This window comes from Oncorhynchus tshawytscha, linkage group LG13 (assembly GCF_018296145.1).
Source record: "Oncorhynchus tshawytscha isolate Ot180627B linkage group LG13, Otsh_v2.0, whole genome shotgun sequence".
Lineage (NCBI taxonomy): Eukaryota > Metazoa > Chordata > Actinopteri > Salmoniformes > Salmonidae > Oncorhynchus > Oncorhynchus tshawytscha.
In genome coordinates, this window is record NC_056441.1 from 4,976,549 (window position 1) to 5,004,048 (window position 27,500).

At 50.3% G+C, this 27,500-nt stretch overlaps 1 protein-coding gene across 1 annotated transcript in view; it reads right to left on the reverse strand.

Moving 5' to 3' along the window:
- LOC112241744 (FH1/FH2 domain-containing protein 3) overlaps positions 1-27,500 on the reverse strand; it is a 185,859-nt gene that overhangs the window by 59,804 nt on the left and 98,555 nt on the right. The window contains 2 exon segments of the mRNA XM_042295070.1: positions 12,160-12,195; positions 27,294-27,500. The exon segment at positions 27,294-27,500 is cut by the window's right edge and continues 26 nt beyond it. Of these exon segments, the coding sequence (XP_042151004.1) occupies positions 12,160-12,195; positions 27,294-27,500 (243 nt within the window).

A 27,500-nucleotide genomic window follows, 5' to 3' on the forward strand; every position in this document is an offset into this window, starting at 1 on the left:
GAGAAAGGAAGAGACAGGAAGAGACAGGGAGAGAAAGGAAGAGACAGTGAGATACAGGGAGAGAAAGGAAGAGACAGGGAGAGAAAGGGAGAGACAGGGAGAGACGGGGAGAGAAAGGGAGAGACAGGGAGAGAAAGGGAGAGACAGGGAGAGACAGGGAGAGAAAGGAAGAGACAGGGAGATACAGGGAGAGAAAGGAAGAGACAGGGAGATACAGGGAGAGAAAGGAAGAGACAGGGAGATACAGGGAGAGAAAGGAAGAGACAGGAAGAGACAGGAAGAGACAGGGAGAGACAGGGAGAGAAAGGAAGAGACAGGGGGAGAAAGGAAGAGACAGGAAGAGACAGGAAGAGACAGGGAGAGAAAGGAAGAGACAGGGAGAGAAAGGAAGAGACAGGGAGAGACAGGGGAGAGACAGGGAGATACAGGGAGAGAAAGGAAGAGACAGGGAGAGAAAGGAAGAGACAGGGAGAGACGGGGAGAGACAGGGAGATACAGGGAGAGAAAGGAAGAGACAGGGAGATACAGGGAGAGAAAGGAAGAGACAGGGAGATACAGGGAGAGAAAGGAAGAGACAGGGAGATACAGGGAGAGAAAGGAAGAGACAGGAAGAGACAGGAAGAGACAGGGAGAGACAGGGAGAGAAAGGAAGAGACAGGGGAGAAAGGAAGAGACAGGAAGAGACAGGAAGAGACAGGGAGATACAGGGGAGAAAGGAAGAGACAGGAAGAGAAAGGAAGAGACAGGAAGAGACAGGGAGAGACAGGGAGAGACAGGAAGAGACAGGGAGAGACAGGGAGAGACAGGAAGAGACAGGGAGAGAAAGGAAGAGACAGGGAGATACAGGGGGAGAAAGGAAGAGACAGGAAGAGAAAGGAAGAGACAGGAAGAGACGGGGAGATACAGGGAGAGAAAGGAAGAGACAGGGAGAGAAAGGAAGAGACAGGGAGAGACGGGGAGAGACAGGGAGATACAGGGAGAGAAAGGAAGAGACAGGGAGATACAGGGAGAGAAAGGAAGAGACAGGGAGATACAGGGAGAGAAAGGAAGAGACAGGGAGATACAGGGAGAGAAAGGAAGAGACAGGGAGAGAAAGGAAGAGACAGGAGATACAGGGAGAGAAAGGAAGAGACAGGGAGATACAGGGAGAGAAAGGAAGAGACAGGAAGAGACAGGGAGAGACAGGGAGAGAAAGGAAGAGACAGGGGGAGAAAGGAAGAGACAGGGAGAGACAGGAAGAGACAGGGAGAGAAAGGAAGAGACAGGGAGATACAGGGAGAGAAAGGAAGAGACAGGGAGAGAAAGGAAGAGACAGGAAGAGACAGGGGAGAAAGGAAGAGACAGGGAGAGACAGGGAGAGAAAGGAAGAGACAGGGAGAGAAAGGAAGAGACAGGGAGAGAAAGGAAGAGACAAGGAGAGACAGGGGAGAAAAGAAGAGACAGGAAGAGACAGGGAGAGACAGGGAGAGAAAGGAAGAGACAGGGGGAGAAAGGAAGAGACAGGGAGAGACAGGAAGAGACAGGGAGAGAAAGGAAGAGACAGGGAGATACAGGGAGAGAAAGGAAGAGACAGGGAGAGAAAGGAAGAGACAGGAAGAGACAGGGGGAGAAAGGAAGAGACAGGAAGAGACAGGGAGAGACAGGGAGAGAAAGGAAGAGACAGGGGGAGAAAGGAAGAGACAGGGAGAGACAGGAAGAGACAGGGAGAGAAAGGAAGAGACAGGGAGATACAGGGAGAGAAAGGAAGAGACAGGGAGAGAAAGGAAGAGACAGGAAGAGACAGGGGAGAAAGGAAGAGACAGGGAGAGACAGGGAGAGAAAGGAAGAGACAGGGAGAGAAAGGAAGAGACAGGGAGAGAAAGGAAGAGACAAGGAGAGACGGGGGAGAAAAGAAGAGACAGGAAGAGACAGGGAGAGACAGGGAGAGACAGGAAGAGACAGGGGGAGAAAGGAAGAGACAGGGAGAGAAAGGAAGAGACAGGAAGAGACAGGGAGAGACAGGGAGAGAAAGGAAGAGACAGGAAGAGACAGGGAGAGACAGGGAGAGAAAGGAAGAGACAGGGAGAGAAAGGAAGAGACAAGGAGAGACGGGGGAGAAAGGAAGAGACAGGGAGAGACAGGGGGAGAAAGGAAGAGACAGGGAGAGACGGGAGAGAAAGGAAGAGACAGGGAGATACAGGGAGAGAAAGGAAGAGACAGGAAGAGACAGGGAGAGACAGGGAGAGAAAGGAAGAGACAGGGAGAGACAGGGGGAGAAGGGAAGAGACAGGGAGAGAAAGGAAGAGACAGGAAGAGACAGGGAGAGACAGGGAGAGAAAGGAAGAGACAGGGAGAGAAAGGAAGAGACAAGGAGAGACGGGGGAGAAAGGAAGAGACAGGAAGAGACAGGGAGAGAAAGGAAGAGACAGGGAGATACAGGGAGAGAAAGGAAGAGACAAGGAGAGACGGGGGAGAAAGGAAGAGACAGGAAGAGACAGGGAGAGAAAGGAAGAGACAGGGAGATACAGGGAGAGAAAGGAAGAGACAAGGAGAGACGGGGGAGAAAGGAAGAGACAGGAAGAGACAGGGAGAGAAAGGAAGAGACAGGGAGATACAGGGAGAGAAAGGAAGAGACAGGAAGAGACAGGGAGAGACAGGGAGAGAAAGGAAGAGACAGGGAGAGAAAGGAAGAGACAAGGAGAGACGGGGGAGAAAGGAAGAGACAGGGAGAGACAGGGGAGAAAAGGAAGAGACAGGGAGAGACGGGAGAGAAAGGAAGAGACAGGGAGATACAGGGAGAGAAAGGAAGAGACAGGAAGAGACAGGGAGAGACAGGGAGAGAAAGGAAGAGACAGGGAGAGACAGGGAGAGAAAGGAAGAGACAGGGAGATACAGGGAGAGAAAGGAAGAGAAAGGAAGAGACAGGGAGATACAGGGAGAGACAGGAAGAGACAAGGAGAGACGGGGGAGAAAGGAAGAGACAGGAAGAGACAGGGAGAGAAAGGAAGAGACAGGGAGATACAGGGAGAGAAAGGAAGAGACAGGAAGAGACAGGGAGAGACAGGGAGAGAAAGGAGGGACAGGGAGAGAAAGGAAGAGACAAGGAGAGACGGGGGAGAAAGGAAGAGACAGGGAGAGACAGGGGAGAAAGGAAGAGACAGGGAGAGACGGGAGAGAAAGGAAGAGACAGGGAGATACAGGGAGAGAAAGGAAGAGACAGGAAGAGACAGGGAGAGACAGGGAGAGAAAGGAAGAGACAGGGAGAGACAGGGGGAGAAGGGAAGAGACAGGGAGAGACAGGAAGAGAAAGGGAGAGACACGGAGAGAGACACGGAGAGAGACACAGAGAGACAGGGAGAGACAGGGAGAGACAGGAGAGACGGGGAGAGACACGGAGAGACGGGGAGAGACACGGAGAGAAAGGGAGAGACACGGAGAGAGACACGGAGAGACAGGGAGAGACGGGGAGAGAGAGGGAGAGACAGGGAGAGACACGGAGAGACAGGGAGAGACATGGAGAGAAAGGAGAGACACGGAGAGAGACACGGAGAGACAGGGAGAGACGGGGAGAGACAGGGAGAGACACGAAGAGAAAGGGAGAGACACGGAGAGATGGGGAGAGACAGGGCGAGACAGGGAGAGACATGGAGAGACCGGGAGAGACGGGGAGAGACAGGAAGAGACATGGAGAGACAGGAAGAGACAGGGGGAGATAGGGAGAGAGAGGGAGAGACATGGAGAGACATGGAGAGACAGGGAGAGACACGGAGAGAAAGGAGAGACACGGAGAGAGACACGGAGAGACGGGGAGAGACACGGAGAGACGGGGAGAGACAGGGAGAGACACAGAGAGACAGGAAGAGACAGGGAGAGACAGGGAGAGAGACACGGAGAGACAGGGAGAGACGGGGAGAGACAGGGAGAGACGGGGAGAGACACGGAGAGAAAGGGAGAGACAGGGAGAGAAAGGAGAGACAGGGAGAGAGACACGGAGCGACAGGGAGAGACGGGGGAGAGAGAGGGAGAGACAGGGGGAGACACGGAGAGACAGGGAGAGACACGGAGAGAAAGGGAGAGACACGTAGAGAGACACGGAGAGATGGGGAGAGACAGGGAGAGACGGGGAGATACAGCGAGAGACAGGGAGAGACACGGAGAGACAGGGAGAGACGGGGAGAGACACGGAGAGACAGGGAGAGACACAGGGAGAGACAGGGAGAGACGGGGAGAGACAGGGAGAGAAAGAGAGACACGGAGAGACGGGGAGAGACAGGGAGAGAAAGAGAGAGACACGGAGAGACATGGAGAGAAAGGAGAGACACGGAGAGAGACCCGGGGAGACGGGGAGAGAGAGGGAGAGACAGGGAGAGACACGGAGAGACAGGGAGAGAAAGGGAGAGACAGGGAGAGACACAGGGAGAGACAGGGAGAGACGGGGAGAGACGGGGAGAGACAGGGAGAAAAGAGAGAGACACGGAGAGACACGGAGAGAAAGGGAGAGACACGGAGAGAGACCCGGGGAGACGGGGAGAGAGAGGGAGAGACAGGGAGAGACACGGAGAGACAGGGAGAGACACGGAGAGACAGGGAGAGACGGGGAGAGACAGGAAGAGACACGGAGAGAGACACGGAGAGATGGGGAGAGACAGGGAGAGACGGGAGAGACACGGAGAGACGGGGAGAGACACGGAGAGACGGGGAGAGACAGGAAGAGACAGGAAGAGACAGGGAGAGACAGGGAGAGAGACACGGACAGACAGGGAGAGACGGGGAGAGACAGGGAGAGACAGGGAGAGACGGGGAGAGACACGGAGAGACAGGGAGAGACACGGAGAGACGGGGAGAGACAGGGAGAGAAAGGAGAGACACGGAGAGAGACACGGAGAGACAGGGAGCGAGGGGGAGACAGGGAGAGAGAGGGAGACAGGGAGAGACATGGAGAGACAGGGAGAGACACGGAGAGAGAGGGAGACACGGAGAGAGACACGGAGAGATGGGGAGAGACAGGGAGAGACGGGGAGAGACACGGAGAGACGGGGAGAGACACGGAGAGACGGGGAGAGACAGGAAGAGACAGGGAGAGACAGGGAGAGAGACACGGAGAGACAGGGAGAGACGGGGAGAGAGACAGGGAGAGACAGGGAGAGACGGGGAGAGACAGGGAGAGACACGGAGAGACGGGGAGAGACACGGAGAGACAGGGAGAGAAAGGAGAGACACGGAGAGAGACACGGAGAGACAGGGAGCGACGGGGAGAGAGAGGGAGAGACACGGAGAGAGACACGGAGAGATGGGGAGAGACGGGGAGAGACAGGGAGAGACACGGAGAGACAGGGAGAGACGGGGAGAGACAAGGAGAGACGGGGAGAGACAGGGAGAGAGACAGGGAGAGACAGGGAGAGACACGGAGAGACAGGGAGAGACACGGAGAGACAGGGAGAGACACGGAGAGACAGGGAGAGACGGGGAGAGACAAGGAGAGACAGGGAGAGACAGGGAGAGAGACAGGGAGAGACAGGGAGAGACACGGAGAGACAGGGAGAGACACAGGGAGAGACAGGGAGAGAGACAGGGAGGGACAGGGAGAGACACGGAGAGACAGGGAGAGACAGGGAGAGACAGTGAGAGACAGGGAGAGAAAGGGAGAGACAGGGAGAGAGACACAGAGAGACAGGGAGAGACACGGAGAGAAAGGGAGAGACACGGAGAGAGACACGGAGAGACAGGGAGAGACACGGAGAGACAGGGAGAGAGACAGGGAGAGACAGGGAGAGACGGGGAGAGACAGGGAGAGAGACAGGGAGAGACGGGGAGAGACACGGAGAGACAGGGAGAGACACGGAGAGACGGGGAGAGACACGGAGAGACAGGGAGAGAAAGGGAGAGACACGGAGAGAGACACGGAGAGACAGGGAGAGACGGGGAGAGAGAGGGAGAGACAGGGAGAGACACAGAGAGACAGGGAGAGACACGGAGAGAAAGGGAGAGACATGGAGAGAGACACGGAGAGATGGGGAGAGACAGGGAGAGACAGGGAGAGAAAGGAGAGACATGGAGAGAGACACGGAGAGATGGGGAGAGACAGGGAGAGACAGGGAGAGACACGGAGAGACAGGGAGAGATGGGGAGAGACACGGAGAGACAGGGAGAGACAGGGAGAGACAGGGAGAGAAAGGGAGAGAGACAGGGAGAGACAGGGAGAGAAAGGGAGAGACAGGGAGAGACACGGAGAGACAGGGAGAGATGGGGAGAGACACGGAGAGACAGGGAGAGACATGGAGAGAGACAGGGAGAGACAGGGAGAGAAAGGAGAGACAGGGAGAGACACGGAGAGACAGGGAGAGACACAGGGAGAGACAGGGAGAGACAGGAGAGAAAGGGAGAGACAGGGAGAGACACGGAGAGACAGGGAGAGACACAGGGAGAGACAGGGAGAGACAGGGAGAGACACAGGGAGAGACAGGGAGAGACAGGGAGAGAGACAGGGAGAGACAGGGAGAGACACGGAGAGACAGGGAGAGACGGGGAGAGACACGGAGAGACAGTGAGAGACAGGGAGAGAAAGGGAAAGACACGGAGAGAGACACGGAGAGACGGGGAGAGAGAGGGAGAGACAGGGAGAGAAAGGGAGAGACACGGAGAGAGGGGAGAGACAGGGAGAGACAGGGAGAGAAAGGAGAGACACGGAGAGAGACACAGAGAGACAGGGAGAGACACGGAGAGAAAGGAGAGACACGGAGAGATGGGGAGAGACAGGGAGAGACACGGAGAGCCAGGAAGAGACAGGGAGAGACAGGGAGAGAGACACGGAGAGACAGGGAGAGACACGGAGAGACAGGGAGAGACAGCAAGAGACAGGAGAGACACGGAGAGACAGGGAGAGACAGGGAGAGACAGGGAGAGACAGGGAGAGACACGGAGAGAAAGGGAGAGACAGGAGAGACACGGAGAGACAGGGAGAGACAGGGGGAGAGACAGGGAGAGACACAGGGAGAGACAGGAGAGACAGGGAGAGACACAGAGAGAAAGGGAGAGACAGGGAGAGACACGGAGAGACAGGGAGAGACAGGGGGAGAGACAGGGAGAGACAGGGAGAGACAGGGAGAGACACAGGGAGAGACAGGGAGAGACAGGGAGAGACAGGGAGAGACAGGGAGAGACACGGAGAGACAGGGAGAGACAGGGAGAGACAGGGAGAGACACGGAGAGAAAGGGAGAGACAGGGAGAGACACGGAGAGACAGGGAGAGACAGGGAGAGACAGGGAGAGACAGGGAGAGAGACGGAGAGACGGAGAGACGGGGAGAGACACGGAGAGACAGTGAGAGACATGGAGAGAGACACGGAGAGATGGGGAGAGACAGGGAGAGACACGGAGAGACAGGAAGAGACAGGAAGAGACAGGGAGAGAGACGGAGAGACGGGGAGAGACACGGAGAGAAAGGGAGAGACAGGGAGAGACACGGAGAGACAGGGAGAGACAGGAAGAGACAGGGAGAGACAGGGAGAGAGACACGGAGAGACAGGGAGAGACGGGGAGAGACAGGGAGAGACGGGGAGAGACACGGAGAGAAAGGGAGAGACAGGGAGAGAAAGGGAGAGACAGGGAGAGAGACACGGAGCGACAGGGAGACGGGGAGAGAGAGGGAGAGACAGGGGAGACACGGAGAGACAGGGAGAGACACGGAGAGAAAGGGAGAGACACGTAGAGAGACACGGAGAGATGGGGAGAGACAGGGAGAGACGGGGAGATACAGCGAGAGACAGGGAGAGACACGGAGAGACAGGGAGAGACGGGGAGAGACACGGAGAGACAGGGAGAGACACAGGAGAGACAGGGAGAGACGGGGAGAGACAGGGAGAGAAAGAGAGACACGGAGAGACGGGGAGAGACAGGGAGAGAAAGAGAGAGACACGGAGAGACATGGAGAGAAAGGGAGAGACACGGAGAGAGACCCGGGGAGACGGGGAGAGAGAGGGAGAGACAGGGAGAGACACGGAGAGACAGGGAGAGAAAGGGAGAGACAGGGAGAGACACAGGGAGAGACAGGGAGAGACGGGGAGAGACGGGGAGAGACAGGGAGAGAAAGAGAGAGACACGGAGAGACACGGAGAGAAAGGGAGAGACACGGAGAGAGACCCGGGAGACGGGGAGAGAGGGGAGAGACAGGGAGAGACACGGAGAGACAGGGAGAGACACGGAGAGACAGGGAGAGACGGGGAGAGACAGGAAGAGACACGGAGAGAGACACGGAGAGATGGGGAGAGACAGGGAGAGACGGGGAGAGACACGGAGAGACGGGGAGAGACACGGAGAGACGGGGAGAGACAGGAAGAGACAGGAAGAGACAGGGAGAGACAGGAGAGAGACACGGACAGACAGGGAGAGACGGGGAGAGAGACAGGGAGAGACAGGGAGAGACGGGGAGAGACACGGAGAGACAGGGAGAGACACGGAGAGACGGGGAGAGACAGGGAGAGAAAGGAGAGACACGGAGAGAGACACGGAGAGACAGGGAGCGACAGGGGGAGACAGGGAGAGAGAGGGAGAGACAGGGAGAGACATGGAGAGACAGGGAGAGACACGGAGAGAGAGGGAGAGACACGGAGAGAGACACGGAGAGATGGGGAGAGACAGGGAGAGACGGGGAGAGACACGGAGAGACGGGGGAGAGACACGGAGAGATGGGGAGAGACAGGAAGAGACAGGGAGAGACAGGGAGAGACACGGAGAGACAGGGAGAGACGGGGAGAGAGACAGGGAGAGACAGGGAGAGACGGGGAGAGACAGGGAGAGACACGGAGAGACGGGGAGAGACACGGAGAGACAGGGAGAGAAAGGAGAGACACGGAGAGAGACACGGAGAGACAGGGAGCGACGGGGAGAGAGAGGGAGAGACACGGAGAGAGACACGGAGAGATGGGGAGAGACGGGGAGAGACAGGGAGAGACACGGAGAGACAGGGAGAGACGGGGAGAGACAAGGAGAGACAGGGAGAGACAGGGAGAGAGACAGGGAGAGACAGGGAGAGACACGGAGAGACAGGGAGAGACACGGAGAGACAGGGAGAGACACGGAGAGACAGGGAGAGACGGGGAGAGACAAGGAGAGACAGGGAGAGACAGGGAGAGAGACAGGGAGAGACAGGGAGAGACACGGAGAGACAGGGAGAGACACAGGGAGAGACAGGGAGAGAGACAGGGAGGGACAGGGAGAGACACGGAGAGACAGGGAGAGACAGGGAGAGACAGTGAGAGACAGGGAGAGAAAGGGAGAGACAGGGAGAGAGACACAGAGAGACAGGGAGAGACACGGAGAGAAAGGGAGAGACACGGAGAGAGACACGGAGAGACAGGGAGAGACACGGAGAGACAGGGAGAGAGACAGGGAGAGACAGGGAGAGACGGGGAGAGACAGGGAGAGAGACAGGGAGAGACGGGGAGAGACACGGAGAGACAGGGAGAGACACGGAGAGACGGGGAGAGACACGGAGAGACAGGGAGAGAAAGGGAGAGACACGGAGAGAGACACGGAGAGACAGGGAGAGACGGGGAGAGAGAGGGAGAGACAGGGAGAGACACAGAGAGACAGGGAGAGACACGGAGAGAAAGGGAGAGACATGGAGAGAGACACGGAGAGATGGGGAGAGACAGGGAGAGACAGGGAGAGAAAGGGAGAGACATGGAGAGAGACACGGAGAGATGGGGAGAGACAGGGAGAGACAGGGAGAGACACGGAGAGACAGGGAGAGATGGGGAGAGACACGGAGAGACAGGGAGAGACAGGGAGAGACAGGGAGAGAAAGGAGAGAGACAGGGAGAGACAGGGAGAGAAAGGAGAGACAGGGAGAGACACGGAGAGACAGGGAGAGATGGGGAGAGACACGGAGAGACAGGGAGAGACATGGAGAGAGACAGGGAGAGACAGGGAGAGAAAGGAGAGACAGGGAGAGACACGGAGAGACAGGGAGAGACACAGGGAGAGACAGGGAGAGACAGGGAGAGAAAGGGAGAGACAGGGAGAGACACGGAGAGACAGGGAGAGACACAGGGAGAGACAGGGAGAGACAGGGAGAGACACAGGGAGAGACAGGGAGAGACAGGGAGAGAGACAGGGAGAGACAGGGAGAGACACGGAGAGACAGGGAGAGACGGGGAGAGACACGGAGAGACAGTGAGAGACAGGGAGAGAAAGGGAAAGACACGGAGAGAGACACGGAGAGACGGGGAGAGAGAGGGAGAGACAGGGAGAGAAAGGAGAGACACGGAGAGACGGGGAGAGACAGGGAGAGACAGGGAGAGAAAGGGAGAGACACGGAGAGAGACACAGAGAGACAGGGAGAGACACGGAGAGAAAGGGAGAGACACGGAGAGATGGGGAGAGACAGGGAGAGACACGGAGAGCCAGGAAGAGACAGGGAGAGACAGGGAGAGAGACACGGAGAGACAGGGAGAGACACGGAGAGACAGGGAGAGACAGCAAGAGACAGGGAGAGACACGGAGAGACAGGGAGAGACAGGGAGAGACAGGGAGAGACAGGGAGAGACACGGAGAGAAAGGGAGAGACAGGGAGAGACACGGAGAGACAGGGAGAGACAGGGGGAGAGACAGGGAGAGACACAGGGAGAGACAGGGAGAGACAGGGAGAGACACAGAGAGAAAGGGAGAGACAGGGAGAGACACGGAGAGACAGGGAGAGACAGGGGGAGAGACAGGGAGAGACAGGGAGAGACAGGGAGAGACACAGGGAGAGACAGGGAGAGACAGGGAGAGACAGGGAGAGACAGGGAGAGACACGGAGAGACAGGGAGAGACAGGGAGAGACAGGGAGAGACACGGAGAGAAAGGGAGAGACAGGGAGAGACACGGAGAGACAGGGAGAGACAGGGAGAGACAGGGAGAGACAGGGAGAGAGACGGAGAGACGGAGAGACGGGGAGAGACACGGAGAGACAGTGAGAGACACGGAGAGAGACACGGAGAGATGGGGAGAGACAGGGAGAGACACGGAGAGACAGGAAGAGACAGGAAGAGACAGGGAGAGAGACGGAGAGACGGGGAGAGAGACGGAGAGACGGGGAGAGACACGGAGAGACAGTGAGAGACACGGAGAGAGACACGGAGAGATGGGGAGAGACAGGGAGAGACACGGAGAGACAGGAAGAGACAGGAAGAGACAGGGAGAGAGACACGGAGAGACAGGGAGAGACGGGGAGAGACAGGGAGAGATGGGGAGAGACAGGGAGAGAGACACGGAGAGATGGGGAGAGACAGGGAGAGACACGGAGAGACAGGAAGAGACAGGAAGAGACAGGGAGAGAGACACGGAGAGACAGGGAGAGACGGGGAGAGACAGGGAGAGATGGGGAGAGACAGGGAGAGACACGGAGAGACAGGAAGAGACAGGAAGAGACAGGGAGAGAGACGGAGAGACGGGAGAGACACGGAGAGACAGTGAGAGACAGGGAGAGAAAGGGAGAGACAGGGAGAGACACGGAGAGAGACACAGAGAGACAGGGAGAGACACGGAGAGAGACACAGAGAGACAGGAGAGACACGGAGAGAGACACAGAGAGACAGGGAGAGACACGGAGAGATGGGGAGAGACAGGGAGAGACACGGAGAGACAGGAAGAGACAGGAAGAGACAGGGAGAGAAAGGGAGAGACAGGGAGAGACACGGAGAGAGACACAGAGAGACAGGGAGAGACACGGAGAGAGACACGGAGAGATGGGGAGAGACAGGGAGAGACACGGAGAGACAGGAAGAGACAGGAAGAGACAGGGAGAGAGACACGGAGAGACAGGGAGAGACGGGGAGAGACAGGGAGAGAGACAGGGAGAGACAGGGAGAGACAGGAAGAGACAGGAAGAGACAGGGAGAGACGGGGAGAGACATGGAGAGACAGGGAGAGACAGGGAGAGACACGGAGAGAGACACAGAGAGACAGGGAGAGACACGGAGAGAGACACGGAGAGACAGGGAGAGACAGGGAGAGAGACACGGAGAGACAGGGAGAGACAGGAAGAGACAGGAAGTGACAGGTTTTAAATAGGGCTCAGGTAAAGTTAAAACATAACACTCAACTATGTGTGTGTGTGTGTGTGTGTGTGTGTGTGTGTGTGTGTGTGTGTGTGTGTGTGTGTGTGTGTGTGCGTGTGTGTGAACTGTGCTCGCTCACTTATTTGCTGGTGTGACAGGACTTTGAACTCCAGTTCTGTGGAGAGAGAGAGAGAGATACTGAGGGAGAACCAATCATAACACAACACCCCTGTTCCCTTATAGAAGAGTCTGAGAAAACTAACACGAGCCCCTGCTAGCTAGCACCCTGTTAGATAGCAGTAATAGGTGATCGATTAGAAACCGTAGCAACTAGTTAGCAGTAGCCTACTATAGGTGAGACATGTGCTTGTCCCCCTGCTATCTAGCACCCTGTTAGATAGCAGTAATAGGTGATCGATTAGAAACCGTAGCAACTAGTTAGCAGTAGCCTACTATAGGTGAGACATGTGCTTGTCCCCCTGCTATCTAGCACCCTGTTAGATAGCAGTAATAGCATGTTTGATACCATTAGTAGAGTATACGTTGGAAACTAAACACAAGCTAAACACAAGTGCTTGTCTATTGTGGCTGATAACGGTGGATGAATGGAGAAGAAAAAATCATCCCTCTTAGTTAGCATTATTACCCTCTGATAGGTTATAGTAGGCAAGAGGCATGAAGCTAACACTTCTAGCTAAACATGTTAGCTAATGGCAGTAGGTGTGAAGAATGGAGCATGACAACTTAGCTACGTAAAGCATCACAAACTATACGTAGTGCAGAGACGAAAAGAGATGAAAAGCAAGACCTGTTACACCTGTTACACCTGTTACACCTGTTACTACTGTTATACCTGTTACACCTGTTACACCTGTTATACTATACCTGTTACTACTGTTACACCTGTTACTACGGTTATACCTGTTACACCTGTTACACCTGTTATACCTGTTACTACTGTTACACCTGTTACACCTGTTACTACGGTTATACCTGTTACTACTGTTACACCTGTTACACTGGTTATACCTGTTACACCTGTTCTACCAGTTACTACTGTTACACCTGTTATACCTGTTATACCTGTTACACCTGTTACACCTGTTACACCTGTTATACCTGTTACACCTGTTACTACTGTTATACCTGTTACACCTGTTACACCTGTTATACCTGTTACACCTGTTACACCTGTTATACCTGTTACACCTGTTACTACTGTTATACCTGTTACACCTGTTACACCTGTTATACCTGTTACTACTGTTACACCTGTTACACCTGTTACTACGGTTATACCTGTTACTACTGTTACACCTGTTACACTGGTTATACCTGTTACACCTGTTATACCAGTTACTACTGTTACACCTGTTATACCTGTTACACCTGTTACACCTGTTACTACTGTTATACCTGTTACACCTGTTACTACGGTTATACCTGTTACACCTGTTACACCTGTTATACCTGTTACTACTGTTACACCTGTTACACCTGTTACTACGGTTATACCTGTTACTACTGTTACACCTGTTACACTGGTTATACCTGTTACACCTGTTCTACCAGTTACTACTGTTACACCTGTTATACCTGTTACACCTGTTACACCTGTTATACCTGTTACACCTGTTATACCTGTTACACCTGTTACTACTGTTATACCTGTTACACCTGTTACACCTGTTATACCTGTTACACCTGTTATACCTGTTACACCTGTTACTACTGTTATACCTGTTACACCTGTTACACCTGTTATACCTGTTACTACTGTTACACCTGTTACACCTGTTACTACGGTTATACCTGTTACTACTGTTACACCTGTTACACTGGTTATACCTGTTACACCTGTTATACCAGTTACTACTGTTACACCTGTTATACCTGTTACACCTGTTACACCTGTTACTACTGTTATACCTGTTACACCTGTTACTACTGTTATACCTGTTACTACTGTTATACCTGTTACTACTGTTATACCTGTTACTACTGTTATACATGTTACTACTGTTACACCTGTCATACCTGTTACACCTGTTACACCTGTTACTACTGTTATACCTGTTACTACTGTTACACCTGTTACACTGGTTATACCTGTTACACCTGTTATACCAGTTACTACTGTTACACCTGTTATACCTGTTACACCTGTTACTACTGTTATACCTGTTACTACTGTTATACCTGTTACACCTGTTATACCTGTTACTACTGTTACACCTGTTACACCTGTTACTACGGTTATACCTGTTACTACTGTTACACCTGTTACACTGGTTATACCTGTTACACCTGTTATACCAGTTACTACTGTTACACCTGTTATACCTGTTACACCTGTTACACCTGTTACTACTGTTATACCTGTTACACCTGTTACTACTGTTATACCTGTTACTACTGTTACACCTGTTATACCTGTTACTAGTGTTACACCTGTTACTACTGTTATACCTGTTACTACTGTTACACCTGTTACACTGGTTATACCTGTTACACCTGTTATACCAGTTACTACTGTTACACCTGTTATACCTGTTATACCTGTTATACCTGTTACACCTGTCACACCTGTTACTACTGTTATACCTGTTACTACTGTTATACCTGTTACACCTGTTATACCTGTTAAACCTGTTACTACTGTTACACCTGTTACACCTGTTACTACTATTATACCTGTTACACCTGTTACACCTGTTATACCTGTTATACCTGTTACACCTGTTACTACTGTTACACCTGTTACACCTGTTACTACTGTTATACCTGTTATACCTGTTACTACTGTTACACCTGTTACACCTGTTACTACTATTATACCTGTTACTACTGTTACACCTGTTACAATGCTTATACCTGTTATACCTGTTACTACTGTTACACCTGTTATACCTGTTACACCTGTTACTACTGTTATACCTGTTACACCTGTTACTACTGTTATACCTGTTACACCTGTTACTACTGTTACACCTGTTACTACTGTTATACCTGTTACTACTGTTATACCTGTTACTACGGTTATACCTGTTACTACTGTTACACCTGTTACACTGGTTATACCTGTTACACCTGTTATACCAGTTACTACTGTTACACCTGTTATACCTGTTACACCTGTTACACCTGTTACTACTTTTATACCTGTTACACCTGTTACTACTGTTATACCTGTTACTACTGTTATACCTGTTATACCTGTTACTACTGTTATACCTGTTACTACTGTTATACATGTTACTACTGTTACACCTGTCATACCTGTTACACCTGTTACACCTGTTACTACTGTTATACCTGTTACTACTGTTACACCTGTTACACTGGTTATACCTGTTACACCTGTTATACCAGTTACTACTGTTACACCTGTTATACCTGTTACACCTGTTACACCTGTTACTACTGTTATACCTGTTACACCTGTTACTACTGTTATACCTGTTACACCTGTTATACCTGTTACTACTGTTACACCTGTTACACCTGTTACTACGGTTATACCTGTTACTACTGTTACACCTGTTACACTGGTTATACCTGTTACACCTGTTATACCAGTTACTACTGTTACACCTGTTATACCTGTTACACCTGTTACACCTGTTACTACTGTTATACCTTATACACCTGTTACTACTGTTATACCTGTTACTACTGTTACACCTGTTATACCTGTTACTAGTGTTACACCTGTTACTACTGTTATACCTGTTACTACTGTTACACCTGTTACACTGGTTATACCTGTTACACCTGTTATACCAGTTACTACTGTTACACCTGTTATACCTGTTATACCTGTTATACCTGTTACACCTGTCACACCTGTTACTACTGTTATACCTGTTACTACTGTTATACCTGTTATACCTGTTACACCTGTTATACCTGTTAAACCTGTTACTACTGTTACACCTGTTACACCTGTTACTACTATTATACCTGTTACACCTGTTACTACTGTTATACCTGTTATACCTGTTACACCTGTTACTACTGTTACACCTGTTACACCTGTTACTACTGTTATACCTGTTATACCTGTTACTACTGTTACACCTGTTACACCTGTTACTACTATTATACCTGTTACTACTGTTACACCTGTTACAATGCTTATACCTGTTATACCTGTTACTACTGTTACACCTGTTATACCTGTTACACCTGTTACTACTGTTATACCTGTTACACCTGTTACTACTGTTATACCTGTTACACCTGCTATACCTGTTACACCTGTTACACCTGTTACACCTGTTACTACTGTTACACCTGTTACTACTGTTATACCTGTTACTACTGTTATACCTGTTACACCTGTTACTACTTTTATACCTGTTACACCTGTTATACCTGTTATACCTGTTACACCTGTTATACCTGTTACACATGTTACTACTGTACACCTGTTACTACTGTTATACCTGTTACACCTGTTACTACTGGTACACCTGTTACTACTGGTACACCTGTTACACCTGTTACTACTGGTACACCTGTTACACCTGTTACTACTGGTACACCTGTTACTACTGTTATACCTGTTACTACTGTTACACCTGTTACACCTGTTACTACTGTTATACCTGTTACACCTGTTACTACTCTTACACCTGTTACTACTGTTACACCTCTTATACCTGTTACTACTGTTATACCTGTTACTACTGTTACACCTGTTACACCTGTTATACCTGTTCCTACTGTTATACCTGTTACACCTGTTATACCTGTTATACCTGTTACTACTGTTACACCTGTTACACCTGTTACTACTGTTATACCTGTTACACCTGTTATACCTGTTACTACTGTTATACCTGTTACTACTGTTATACCTGTTATACCTGGTACTACTGTTACACCTGTTACTACTGTTATACCTGTTATACCTGTTACTACTGTTACGGCTGTTACTACTGTTATATCTGTTACTACTGTTACACCTGTTACTACTGTTATACCTGTTATACCTTTTACTACTGTTACGGCTGTTACTACTGTTATATCTGTTACTACTGTTATATCTGTTACTACTGTTATACCTGTTACACCTGTTACTACTGTTATACCTGTTACTACTGTTATACCTGTTACTACTGTTATACCTGTTACTACTTTACACCTGTTATACCTGTTACTACTGTTATACCTGTTATACATGTTACTACTGTTATACCTGTTACACCTGTTATACCTGTTATACCTGTTACTACTGTTACACCTGTTATACCTGTTACTACTGTTATACCTGTTATACATGTTACTACTGTTATACCTGTTACTACTGTTACACCTGTTATACCTGTTACTACTGTTATACCTGTTATACATGTTACTACTGTTATACCTGTTACACCTGTTATACCTGTTACTACTGTTATACCTGTTACTACTGTTACACCTGTTACTACTGTTACACCTGTTACACCTGTTACACCTGTTACTACTGTTATACCTGTTACACCTGTTACTACTCTTACACCTGTTACTACTGTTACACCTCTTATACCTGTTACTACTGTTATACCTGTTACTACTGTTACACCTGTTACACCTGTTATACCTGTTCCTACTGTTATACCTGTTACACCTGTTATACCTGTTATACCTGTTACTACTGTTACACCTGTTACACCTGTTACTACTGTTATACCTGTTACACCTGTTATACCTGTTACTACTGTTATACCTGTTACTACTGTTATACCTGTTATACCTGGTACTACTGTTACACCTGTTACTACTGTTATACCTGTTATACCTGTTACTACTGTTACGGCTGTTACTACTGTTATATCTGTTACTACTGTTACACCTGTTACTACTGTTATACCTGTTATACCTGTTACTACTGTTACGGCTGTTACTACTGTTATATCTGTTACTACTGTTATATCTGTTACTACTGTTATACCTGTTACACCTGTTACTACTGTTATACCTGTTACTACTGTTATACCTGTTACTACTGTTATACCTGTTACTACTGTTACACCTGTTATACCTGTTACTACTGTTATACCTGTTATACATGTTACTACTGTTATACCTGTTACACCTGTTATACCTGTTATACCTGTTACTACTGTTACACCTGTTATACCTGTTACTACTGTTATACCTGTTATACATGTTACTACTGTTATACCTGTTACTACTGTTACACCTGTTATACCTGTTACTACTGTTATACCTGTTATACATGTTACTACTGTTATACCTGTTACACCTGTTATACCTGTTACTACTGTTATACCTGTTACTACTGTTACACCTGTTACTACTGTTACACCTGTTACTACTGTTATACCTGTTACTACTGTTACACCTGTTACTACTGTTATACCTGTTACACCTGTTACACCTGTTATACCTGTTAAACCTGTTACTACTGTTATACCTGTTACTACTGTTATACCTGTTACTACTGTTATACCTGTTACACCTGTTATACCTGTTACACCTGTTATACCTGTTACTACTGTTATACCTGTTACTACTGTTACACCTGTTACACCTGTTACCTGAAGGAAATGATAAAGTACATAAAGGAACATGGTGGTTAAATCCAGCAGCAGTACTGCTGGTCTACTAGAGGAAGAGGAGACAGAGATGTCTAGGGCAGACAGTCTTCTAGGGCAGACAGAGGTAAAGGTGACAGGAGACAGAAACAGCAGACCTGAAGAGGTGAACAGTGGTAGAAAGAGTTGTAGTGGTACCAGAGAGCGGTACCACACCCACAGGCGGTGTCAGTTTGGTGGTGAGGACTTTCTAACGTAGCAGAGAACAGAGAGGCTTTTAAAACAAGAAAGGGTGACAGGAAGTAAGACTTAAAGTGTCATGAGTAAAACCAAGTGAAAGCTTGTTGGCAGTGAGGCTTCTAGACGCAGTGACAGAAAGAAGACTGAAGGCAGTGAAAGACTCCATAAAGTAGCAGAGAAACAGGAAGTAAGAGAATTCAAACAGCTTGCAATCAGTGAGGAATAATCTCTGAGGAATTTGGGGAAATGTAGTCCTTTGTGCCTTCTAACCTGGCAGCAGCAGAGTCCACTTCCGGTTTAGTTGCGGGTAGTATCGGTTCCTCATCGAAGTCGTAGGAGAAGAGATGGAAGGGAGAGTGGGGAGGTAGGGCATGCGCTCAGGGGAGGGGCGGTTTATACCCCGCGTGGTAACTTCAGTGGTAGCAGGGATGGTGACAGTGGACTTACGCCTAGCGAGGAGAGCTGTCAGCTGAGAGGGCTGGGCCAATGGGGAGATGGGGGAGGAGATCAGAGCGGGAGGAGGAGTCAGGGTAGCCAGTGGGGACGGCAGAGAGACAGGAGCAGGAGGAGGAGGAGGAGTCAGGGTAACTAGTGGGGACGGCAGAGAGACAGGAGGAGGAGTCAGGGTAACCAGTGGGGACGGCAGAGAGACAGGAGGAGGAGGAGGAGGAGGAGTCAGGGTAACCAGTGGGGACGGCAGAGAGACAGGAGGAGGAGTCAGGGTAACTAGTGGGGACGGCAGAGAGACAGGAGGAGGAGTCAGGGTAACCAGTGGGGACGGCAGAGAGACAGGAGGAGGAGGAGGAGGAGGAGGAGGAGGAGGAGGAGGAGGAGGAGGAGGATGGCTTTTCTTCCTCTTCTCTTCCTCCAGTTCTCTCTCTTTAATTTCTTTATTTTTTCTCAAAGTGATGCAGTTGGAGGAAGTGATGCAGTTGGAGGAAGTGATGCAGTTGGAGGAAGTGATGCAGTTGGAGGAAGTGATGCAGTTGGTTCTGTGAACGCTGGCTGACTGGTTCTGTGTCGATTTTCTGGGAACAAAAGGATGGATGGAGGAGAGGGGTGGATGAATGAATGAATGAATGAATGTGTAAAAATAGAGATTTGTCATTCACATCACAATAACATGGCAGATGACCTTAAGGTTAGATGGGGACATGAGAGGCAGGATCCTACATCCTTCTAGAACTTGGGATTAGTCTATGAGTTAGGGTTGTGGAACTATCTGGGACTTTAGGGTTTTAAGGGAAACATGGCCGATCCAGAAGACTCTCGACCAGGAAAACAAGAGCGCAACACGTAGCAGAGGAGGAGGTTCAGTGAGGAGTAACAGATCTTGAGAATTATTATTATTTTTTTCCATTGATTTAAAGAGGCAAGTCAGTTAAGAACAAATTCTCATTTACAATGAAGGACTACTGGGGAACAGTGGGTTAACTGCCTTGTTCAGGGGCAGAATGACAGATTTTTACCCTGTCAGCTCGGGGGATTCAATCTTGCAACCTTTCGGTTATTAGTCCAACGCTCTAACTAAAAGGCTACCTGTTCTACCACGAGGCTAACTGCCTCTAACCACTAGACTACCTGTCTCTAACCATGAGGCCAACTGCCTCTAACCACTAGACTACCTGCCTCTAACCACTAGGCTACCTGCTCTAACCACTAGACCACCTGTCTCTAACCATGAGGCCAACTGCCTCTAACCACTAGACTACCTGCCTCTAACCACTAGGCTACCTGCTCTAACCACTAGACTACCTGTCTCTAACCACGAGGAAAACTGCCTCTAACCACTAGACTACCTGCTCTAACCACTAGGCTACCTGCCTCTAACCACGAGGCTAACTGCCTCTAACCACGAGGCTAACTGCCTCTAACCACTAGACCACCTGCCTCTAACCACTAGGCTACCTGCCTCTAACCACTAGGCTACCTGCCTCTAACCACTAGGCTACCTGCCTCTAACCATGAGGCTACCTGTCTCTAACCATGAGGCTAACTGCCTCTAACCACTAGGCTACCTGCTCTAACCACTAGACTACCTGTCTCTAACCACTAGACTACCTGTCTCTAACCACTAGACTACCTGCTCTAACCACTAGACTACCTGCTCTAACCACTAGGCTACCTGCCTCTAACCACTAGGCTACCTGCTTCTAACCACTAGGCTACCTGCTCTAACCACTAGGCTACCTGTCTCTAACCACTAGACTACCTGCTCTAACCACGAGGCTACCTGCCTCTAACCACTAGGCTACCTGCCTCTAACCACTAGACCACCTGCCTCTAACCACTAGGCTACCTGCTCTAACCACTAGGCTACCTGCATCTAACCACTAGGCTACCTGCCTCTAACCACTAGGCTACCTGCTCTAACCACTAGGCTACCTGCCTCTAACCACTAGGCTACCTGTCTCTAACCACTAGACTACCTGCTCTAACCACTAGGCTACCTGCCTCTAACCACTAGACTACCTGCCTCCTCTAACCACTAGACTACCTGCATCTAACCACTAGGCTACCTGCTCTAACCACTAGGCTACCTGTCTCTAACCACTAGGCTACCTGCCTCTAACCACTAAGCTACCTGCCTCTATCCAATAGGCTACCTGCCTCTAACCACTAGACTACCTGCCTCTAACCACTAGGCTACCTGCTTTAACCACAGACTACCTGCTCTAACCACTAGGCTACCTGCTTTAACCACTAGGCTACCTGCCTCTAACCACTGTGCTACCTGTGTAACCACTGACTACCTGCCTGTAACCTGTGTGTGTGTGTGTGTGTGTGTGTGTGTGTGTGTGTGTGTGTGTGTGTGTGTGTACCAGGTGCTGTTCTGCTTCACAAGACCAGAGACACGTGTGTGACAGATGGGATAGCAATAGCAATAAAACCGTGTGTGTGTGTGTGTGTGTGTCTGTGTGCCAGCGTGCCTCTGTGTGCATTATGTTAAAGCATAAAACACAGTGGAGATGATCCAGCATGTATTCCCATGAGACACACACACACACAGCTGCATCCATCATCACTCTACTGTCTGGACCCAGTGAACTCTGAGTGTATCTCCCAGCACACACACACATGCCTGCATACATGTTCTGCACATAGGCATGAACACACACACACAGAATGTTCACCATGCTGTTGTTATGCTAAGCGTAGCCGAGTCAGATACTGTCTGACTGTCCAGTGTTGTACTTACACAGGCCAAAGACTTGTTTACACTGAGAGAGAGAAGATAGGGTAGAGAAGAAGGAGAGGAGACGAAGGTGAGAGAGTGAAGGAGTGGGGGGAGTGGAGGAGAGGAGGGGAGGGGGAGAGAAGGAGGAGAGACGTGGAGAGGAGAAGGGAGGAGAGGGGGAGAGGGTGAGAGGAGGAGAGGGAGAGGGGGAGAGAGGGGGAGGAGGAGAGACGTGGAGAGGAGGAGAGGAGGATCAGGGGAGAGGGTGAGAGGAGGAGGAGGGGGGGGGGGAGAGGGGAGGGGGAGGGAGGGGAGGTGGAGGAGGAGGAGGAGGAGAGGAGGAGAGGAGGATGGGAGGAGGAGAGAGGAGGAAAGGGGAGGGGGAGAGATGGTGAGAGGGGAAAGGGGAGGGGGAGAGGAGGAGGGGAGGATCAGGGAGAGGAGGAGAGACGTGGAGAGGAGGAGGATCAGGGAGAGAGGAGAGGAGGAGAGGAGGGAGAGGAGAGGAGGATCAGGGGGATGGAGCTCCTGTTGGAACGGGTCCCTGTAGGGCATCAGTACCAGGGGAGGGGAGGGGAGGAGGAGAGGAGGATCAGGGGGATGTGAGCTCCTGTTGGAACGCTGTGCAGCGGTTCTGTGGTTAAATACATTGTAAAGCTGCATGATGAGACTCTAATGATGATTTGAAAAAAGTTGCTTGAAAGAGCTCTGCTTAGTGTTTTTTTTGCGCAGGCGGTACACACTTCATCACTCTCATTTACAATTTGACAAGCACTTGATAATGTCTTGAATTTCACGGCGACATCCGCTTTGGCCGTAATGCACCCTAAAAACAAAATCAATGCCATTGCACCCAGAGTGCTGCGTTGTGCTCTTCTCCCTTGTGCAGGGCAATCCGAAGCGCCTCTCACTCACACGGCTCTCAGTCACCTGATCGGGTCTTTCTCGCAGGCTACAAGTGATGACAGACACATCGGGGACGCAACTACGCACTTCCTCATCCAATTCTGAGGTGCATGTTGAAGATATGGGGAAGAACTGTCAACAGCAAAAGCACTAGCCTACGTCAATCTCCCATAGTACAAAAGTTGACAGAATAGGTCAACACGTACTTATTTCTCACACAGAATTATAATTAATTAATTAATTATAATATAATTAATATAATTATAATTAATTAATTAATTCTAATTATATTCTAACTGTCTGAGACAGTTGTGGGATGCAACAGATCTCAAATTAATACAACCACTAGCATCCGTGAAATTCAAGACATTATCAAGTGCTTGTCAAATTGTAAATGAGAGACTGATGAAGTGTGTACCGCCTGCGCAAAAAAAAAACACTAAGCAGAGCTCTTTCAAGCAACAGATCAGAACGTTTAGCTTAAAATGTTGATAAATCATTAGGATATTTCTTCACCTTATATGCGCAGCAATGCGAACATGAGGCTATAAACACAAATGTTCCATAAGTGGAAAACACCATTATCATTATTATAGTGACCGCAAATACAATTATACATGTAATGCTTTTATTATAATGGTGAAAATGATCTTCCCCATTATCTTGAAACTCACACGCAGCTTATGTATATAGTTAGACACCCAAAGCGGATTTAATTTCATTTTATGAAGTTATTTGGCCTATGGGCTAGGTGACATGAAATGTGGGACTGATTCGAACAAGTTGATTCTTATGCTGGGCATCATTCACAAGTGATAACATATGTATAATTCACAAGTGATAGGCTAATATAGTCACCCAGCAGAATATTATTGATTTAATCTCCTATAGGGTAGTAGTGCACTACTTTAGACCAGGGTCTATAGGGTAGTAGGGTACTAACTAATATATGTGTAACATTTGTTTTGGTTTAGAATGGACCATTATCATGCACCGGTATCAAAACAGGGGCGGGGGGAAAAAAAGACGTGTCAACTTAAATAGCGAATGGAGAACGCTTTTCCCCATGGTTTATTTTCATGCCTGCAAGCTAGGCTAGCTACGCCTGTTGTAAATATAAGCAATGTGTTTAATATTAGGAAAGTTGAGAAAGAAAACATAGTAGGCCTAGCCAATAGAACGCTGATGGGATCCTCCTCTTTTTAGTAGAGGCCATCACTCTGTTTTCTCACGCTATTGCGTAGCCTATAGTAATGTTGCGCAACATGAGCTCTCATGAAGTGTTTGACTAGATTTTTTGATTACATTTGCATTGATGTCAGAGTGATTCGAGAATGACAATAGATTGCTGAGTACCTGGCAGTTAGCATGTTTGGTAGGCTACTAAATGACAAGCTTCAGCATCAGAGCTTGGAGAATTTGACTGCCTTCATGACTCGTGACCGCCGGTGTGTCGGTAATACGGTCACCGCAACAGCCCTAAGCAAGACATCATTACTAGTGTGTGTAGCAGGACCTCAGTACCAGTGTGTCACGCCCTGACCATGGAAAGCTTTTCATTCTCTTTGTTGGTTAGGTCGGGTGTGTGACTAGGGTGGGTCATCTAGGTGATTTATATTCCTATGTTGGCCTGGTATGGTTCCTAATCAGAGGCAGCTGTTTATCGTTGTCTCTGATTGGGGATCATATTTAGGCAGCCATCTCCCCCTTTGTGTTTTGTGGGATCTTGTTTTTGTGTAGCTGCCTGTGAGCAGCCCAGAACGTCATGTTTCATTTTTCTTCTGTTTTTGTTGGTGAGTATATTAATTATTAAACAAGTCAAATTCTATGCACGCTCCGTCTTGGTCCAATCATTGATCCTATCAGGGTTCTTCTTTGTGGAGAAGAAGGACAAAACCCGGCGCCGTGTATTGAATTCTGGGGCCTTAAAAACCACCACCCGCTTCCACTCATCACTTCCGCTTTCGAGCCTCTCTAGAGGGTTACCATCTTCTCCAAGTTGGACCTCCAGAACGCCATCTGGTACGGATACCGGACGAGTGGAAGATCCCCTTTAACACGGCTAGCGGGCTAATACCTGGTGAAGCGATTCGGACTGATCAACGCTGCTGCTGTGTTACAGGCCAAGGTTAACGACATTCTCCAATGACATGGTGAACTGGTTCGTGTTCGTCTACCTCAATGACATCCTCCTCTTTTCCTCTTGTCCTCCAGCGTCCGACATGTCCTCCAGGGTCTTCTGGAGAACCAGCTAATCGTCAAAACGGAGAAAAATCTAATTCCATCGCTCCACCATCTCCTTCCTTGGGAAATATCATAGCTGCAGGCAACATATAGATGGATCCTGGAAAGGTGAGAGTGGTGGCGGATTGGCTGCAATGCTTCCTGGGAATTGCACATTTCTACCGCTGGTTCATCTGGTGTTACAGCACCCTGGGATTCCCACAAATCAGTAAACACGTTGTCTCCAGCTGCAGACCGAGCGTTCTTGAACCTCAAGCACCAATTCACTACAGCCCCTGTCCTAATCCATCTGGATCCGTCCCAGCAGTTTGTGATGGAGGTCGACGCATCGGACGTCGGAGTGGGGTCTGTCCTGTCCCATCGTCTCAACACCACAGAAAGGAATTACAATGTGGGGAACTGAGAACTACTCGCGGTGAAGATGATGTTGGAGGAGTGGAGGCACTGGTTAGAGGGGCGGAAAACCCATTCATAGTATGGACAGATCACAAGAACCTGGAATATCTCCACACCGCCAAGCGCCTCGACTCCAGGCAAGCTCAATGGGCCCTGCTATTCACTTGATTCAACTTCACCATCTCCTACCACCCGGGGTTTATCAGCCCCCCGCCCACTGCTCTTCCCTGAGTTAGAGGAAGAGGTCAGCGTACTCATCCACTGCTGTTGCCGTACCTGGAAGAAAGCCCGGTCTGCTCTTCTCAAGACAACCTCCAGGTATCGACGACAAGCGGACTGCCACCGGACCCCGGCTCCCCGTTATCGTCACGGCAGAGAGTATGGCTGTCCACTCGGGATCTGCCCCTCCGGGTGGAGTCCTGCAAACTTTCCCCCCATTTTATTGTCCCTTTCCCCATCTCTAAGATCCTTAGCCCCTCTGCTGTTCATCTTCTGTTGCCCAGCACTCTCCGTATACATCCCACGTTTCATCTATCTAGGATTAAACCTCTGTCTCACAGCCCTCTCCAGGACCACCCCTCTCCCCCATCTCATCAAAGGCCATCCGGCATACACAGTGAGACGTCTCCTGAGTGTTTGACCCCGGGCTGGGGATTCCAGTACCTGGTTGACTGGGAGGGGTATGGTCCAGAGAAGAGGTGCTGTCACACCCTGTTCTGTTTCACCTGTTTTGTGCTTGTCTCCACCCACTTCCAGGTGTCGCCTATTTCCCCCACATGTGCATTTATACCTCTGTTTGTCTATTGCCAGTGCGTCTTGTCTCGTCAAACCTACCAGCGTGTTTTTTCTCTCTAGTCCTGTTTTCTAGTTCTTCCGGTTTTGACCATTCTGCCTGACCTGACCCTGAGCCTGCCTGCCGTTCTGTACCTTTCTGACTCTGCACTGGATTACTGACCTCTGCCTGCCCTGCCTCTTTAGCCCCCTGTTTGGTCATTAAACATCTGTGATTCGAACTGTCTGCATCTGGGTCATCCTGAGTCATGATAGTCTCATTTAATCTGCCCTCCGTCTATTGAAGGGTTGTAACCTTGTGCCCTCTACCCACTTTATTGTCTCCCATACTCTCCAGTCTCCCCTTCTCTCTAGTCTCCCCTTCTCTCCAGTCTCCCCTGCTCTCCAGTCTCCCCTGCTCTCCAGTCTGCCCTGCTCTCCAGTCTGCCCTGCTCTCCAGTCTGCCCTGCTCTCCAGTCTGCCCTGCTCTCCAGTCTGCCCTGCTCTCCAGTCTCCCTTCTCTCCAGTCTCCCCTTCTCTCCAGTCTCCCCTTCTCTCCAGTCTCCCCTTCTCTCAGTCTCCCTGCTCTCCAGTCTCCCCTTCTCTGCAGTCTCCCCTTCTCTGCAGTCTCCCCTTCTCTCCAGTCTCCCCTGCTCTCCAGTCTCCCTTCTCTCCAGTCTCCCCTTCTCTCCAGTCTCCCCTTCTCTCCAGTCTCCCTTCTCTCCAGTCTCCCTTCTCTCCAGTCTTCCCTTCTCTCCAGTCTTCCCTTCTCTCCAGTCTTCCCTTCTCTCCAGTCTCCCTTTCTCTCCAGTCTCCCTTCTCTCCAGTCTTCCCTTCTCTCCAGTCTTCCCTTCTCTCCAGTCTCCCCTTCTCTCCAGTCTCCCCTTCTCTCCAGTCTCCCCTTCTCTCCAGTCTCCCTTCTCTCCAGTCTTCCCTTCTCTCCAGTCTTCCCTTCTCTCCAGTCTCCCCTTCTCTCCCTCTCTCTCTCACCTCTTGCTCATGTCTTCTCCTCCTTGTCCCTTGAAGGGTTGGAACCCGGAGTGTTGAGTGGACGGGCTGCAGGGCGAGGCGTTCCCAGACCGCCCTAGAGATGCTCTGCGGCTCCGCCTCCTCTCCAGGCCCCTCCTCTTGTCCCCGAAGCTGGCGCGGCGGCGGTCCTTGAGGCCAGAGAGCCCTGTGGGCGGATTAGATTCATCA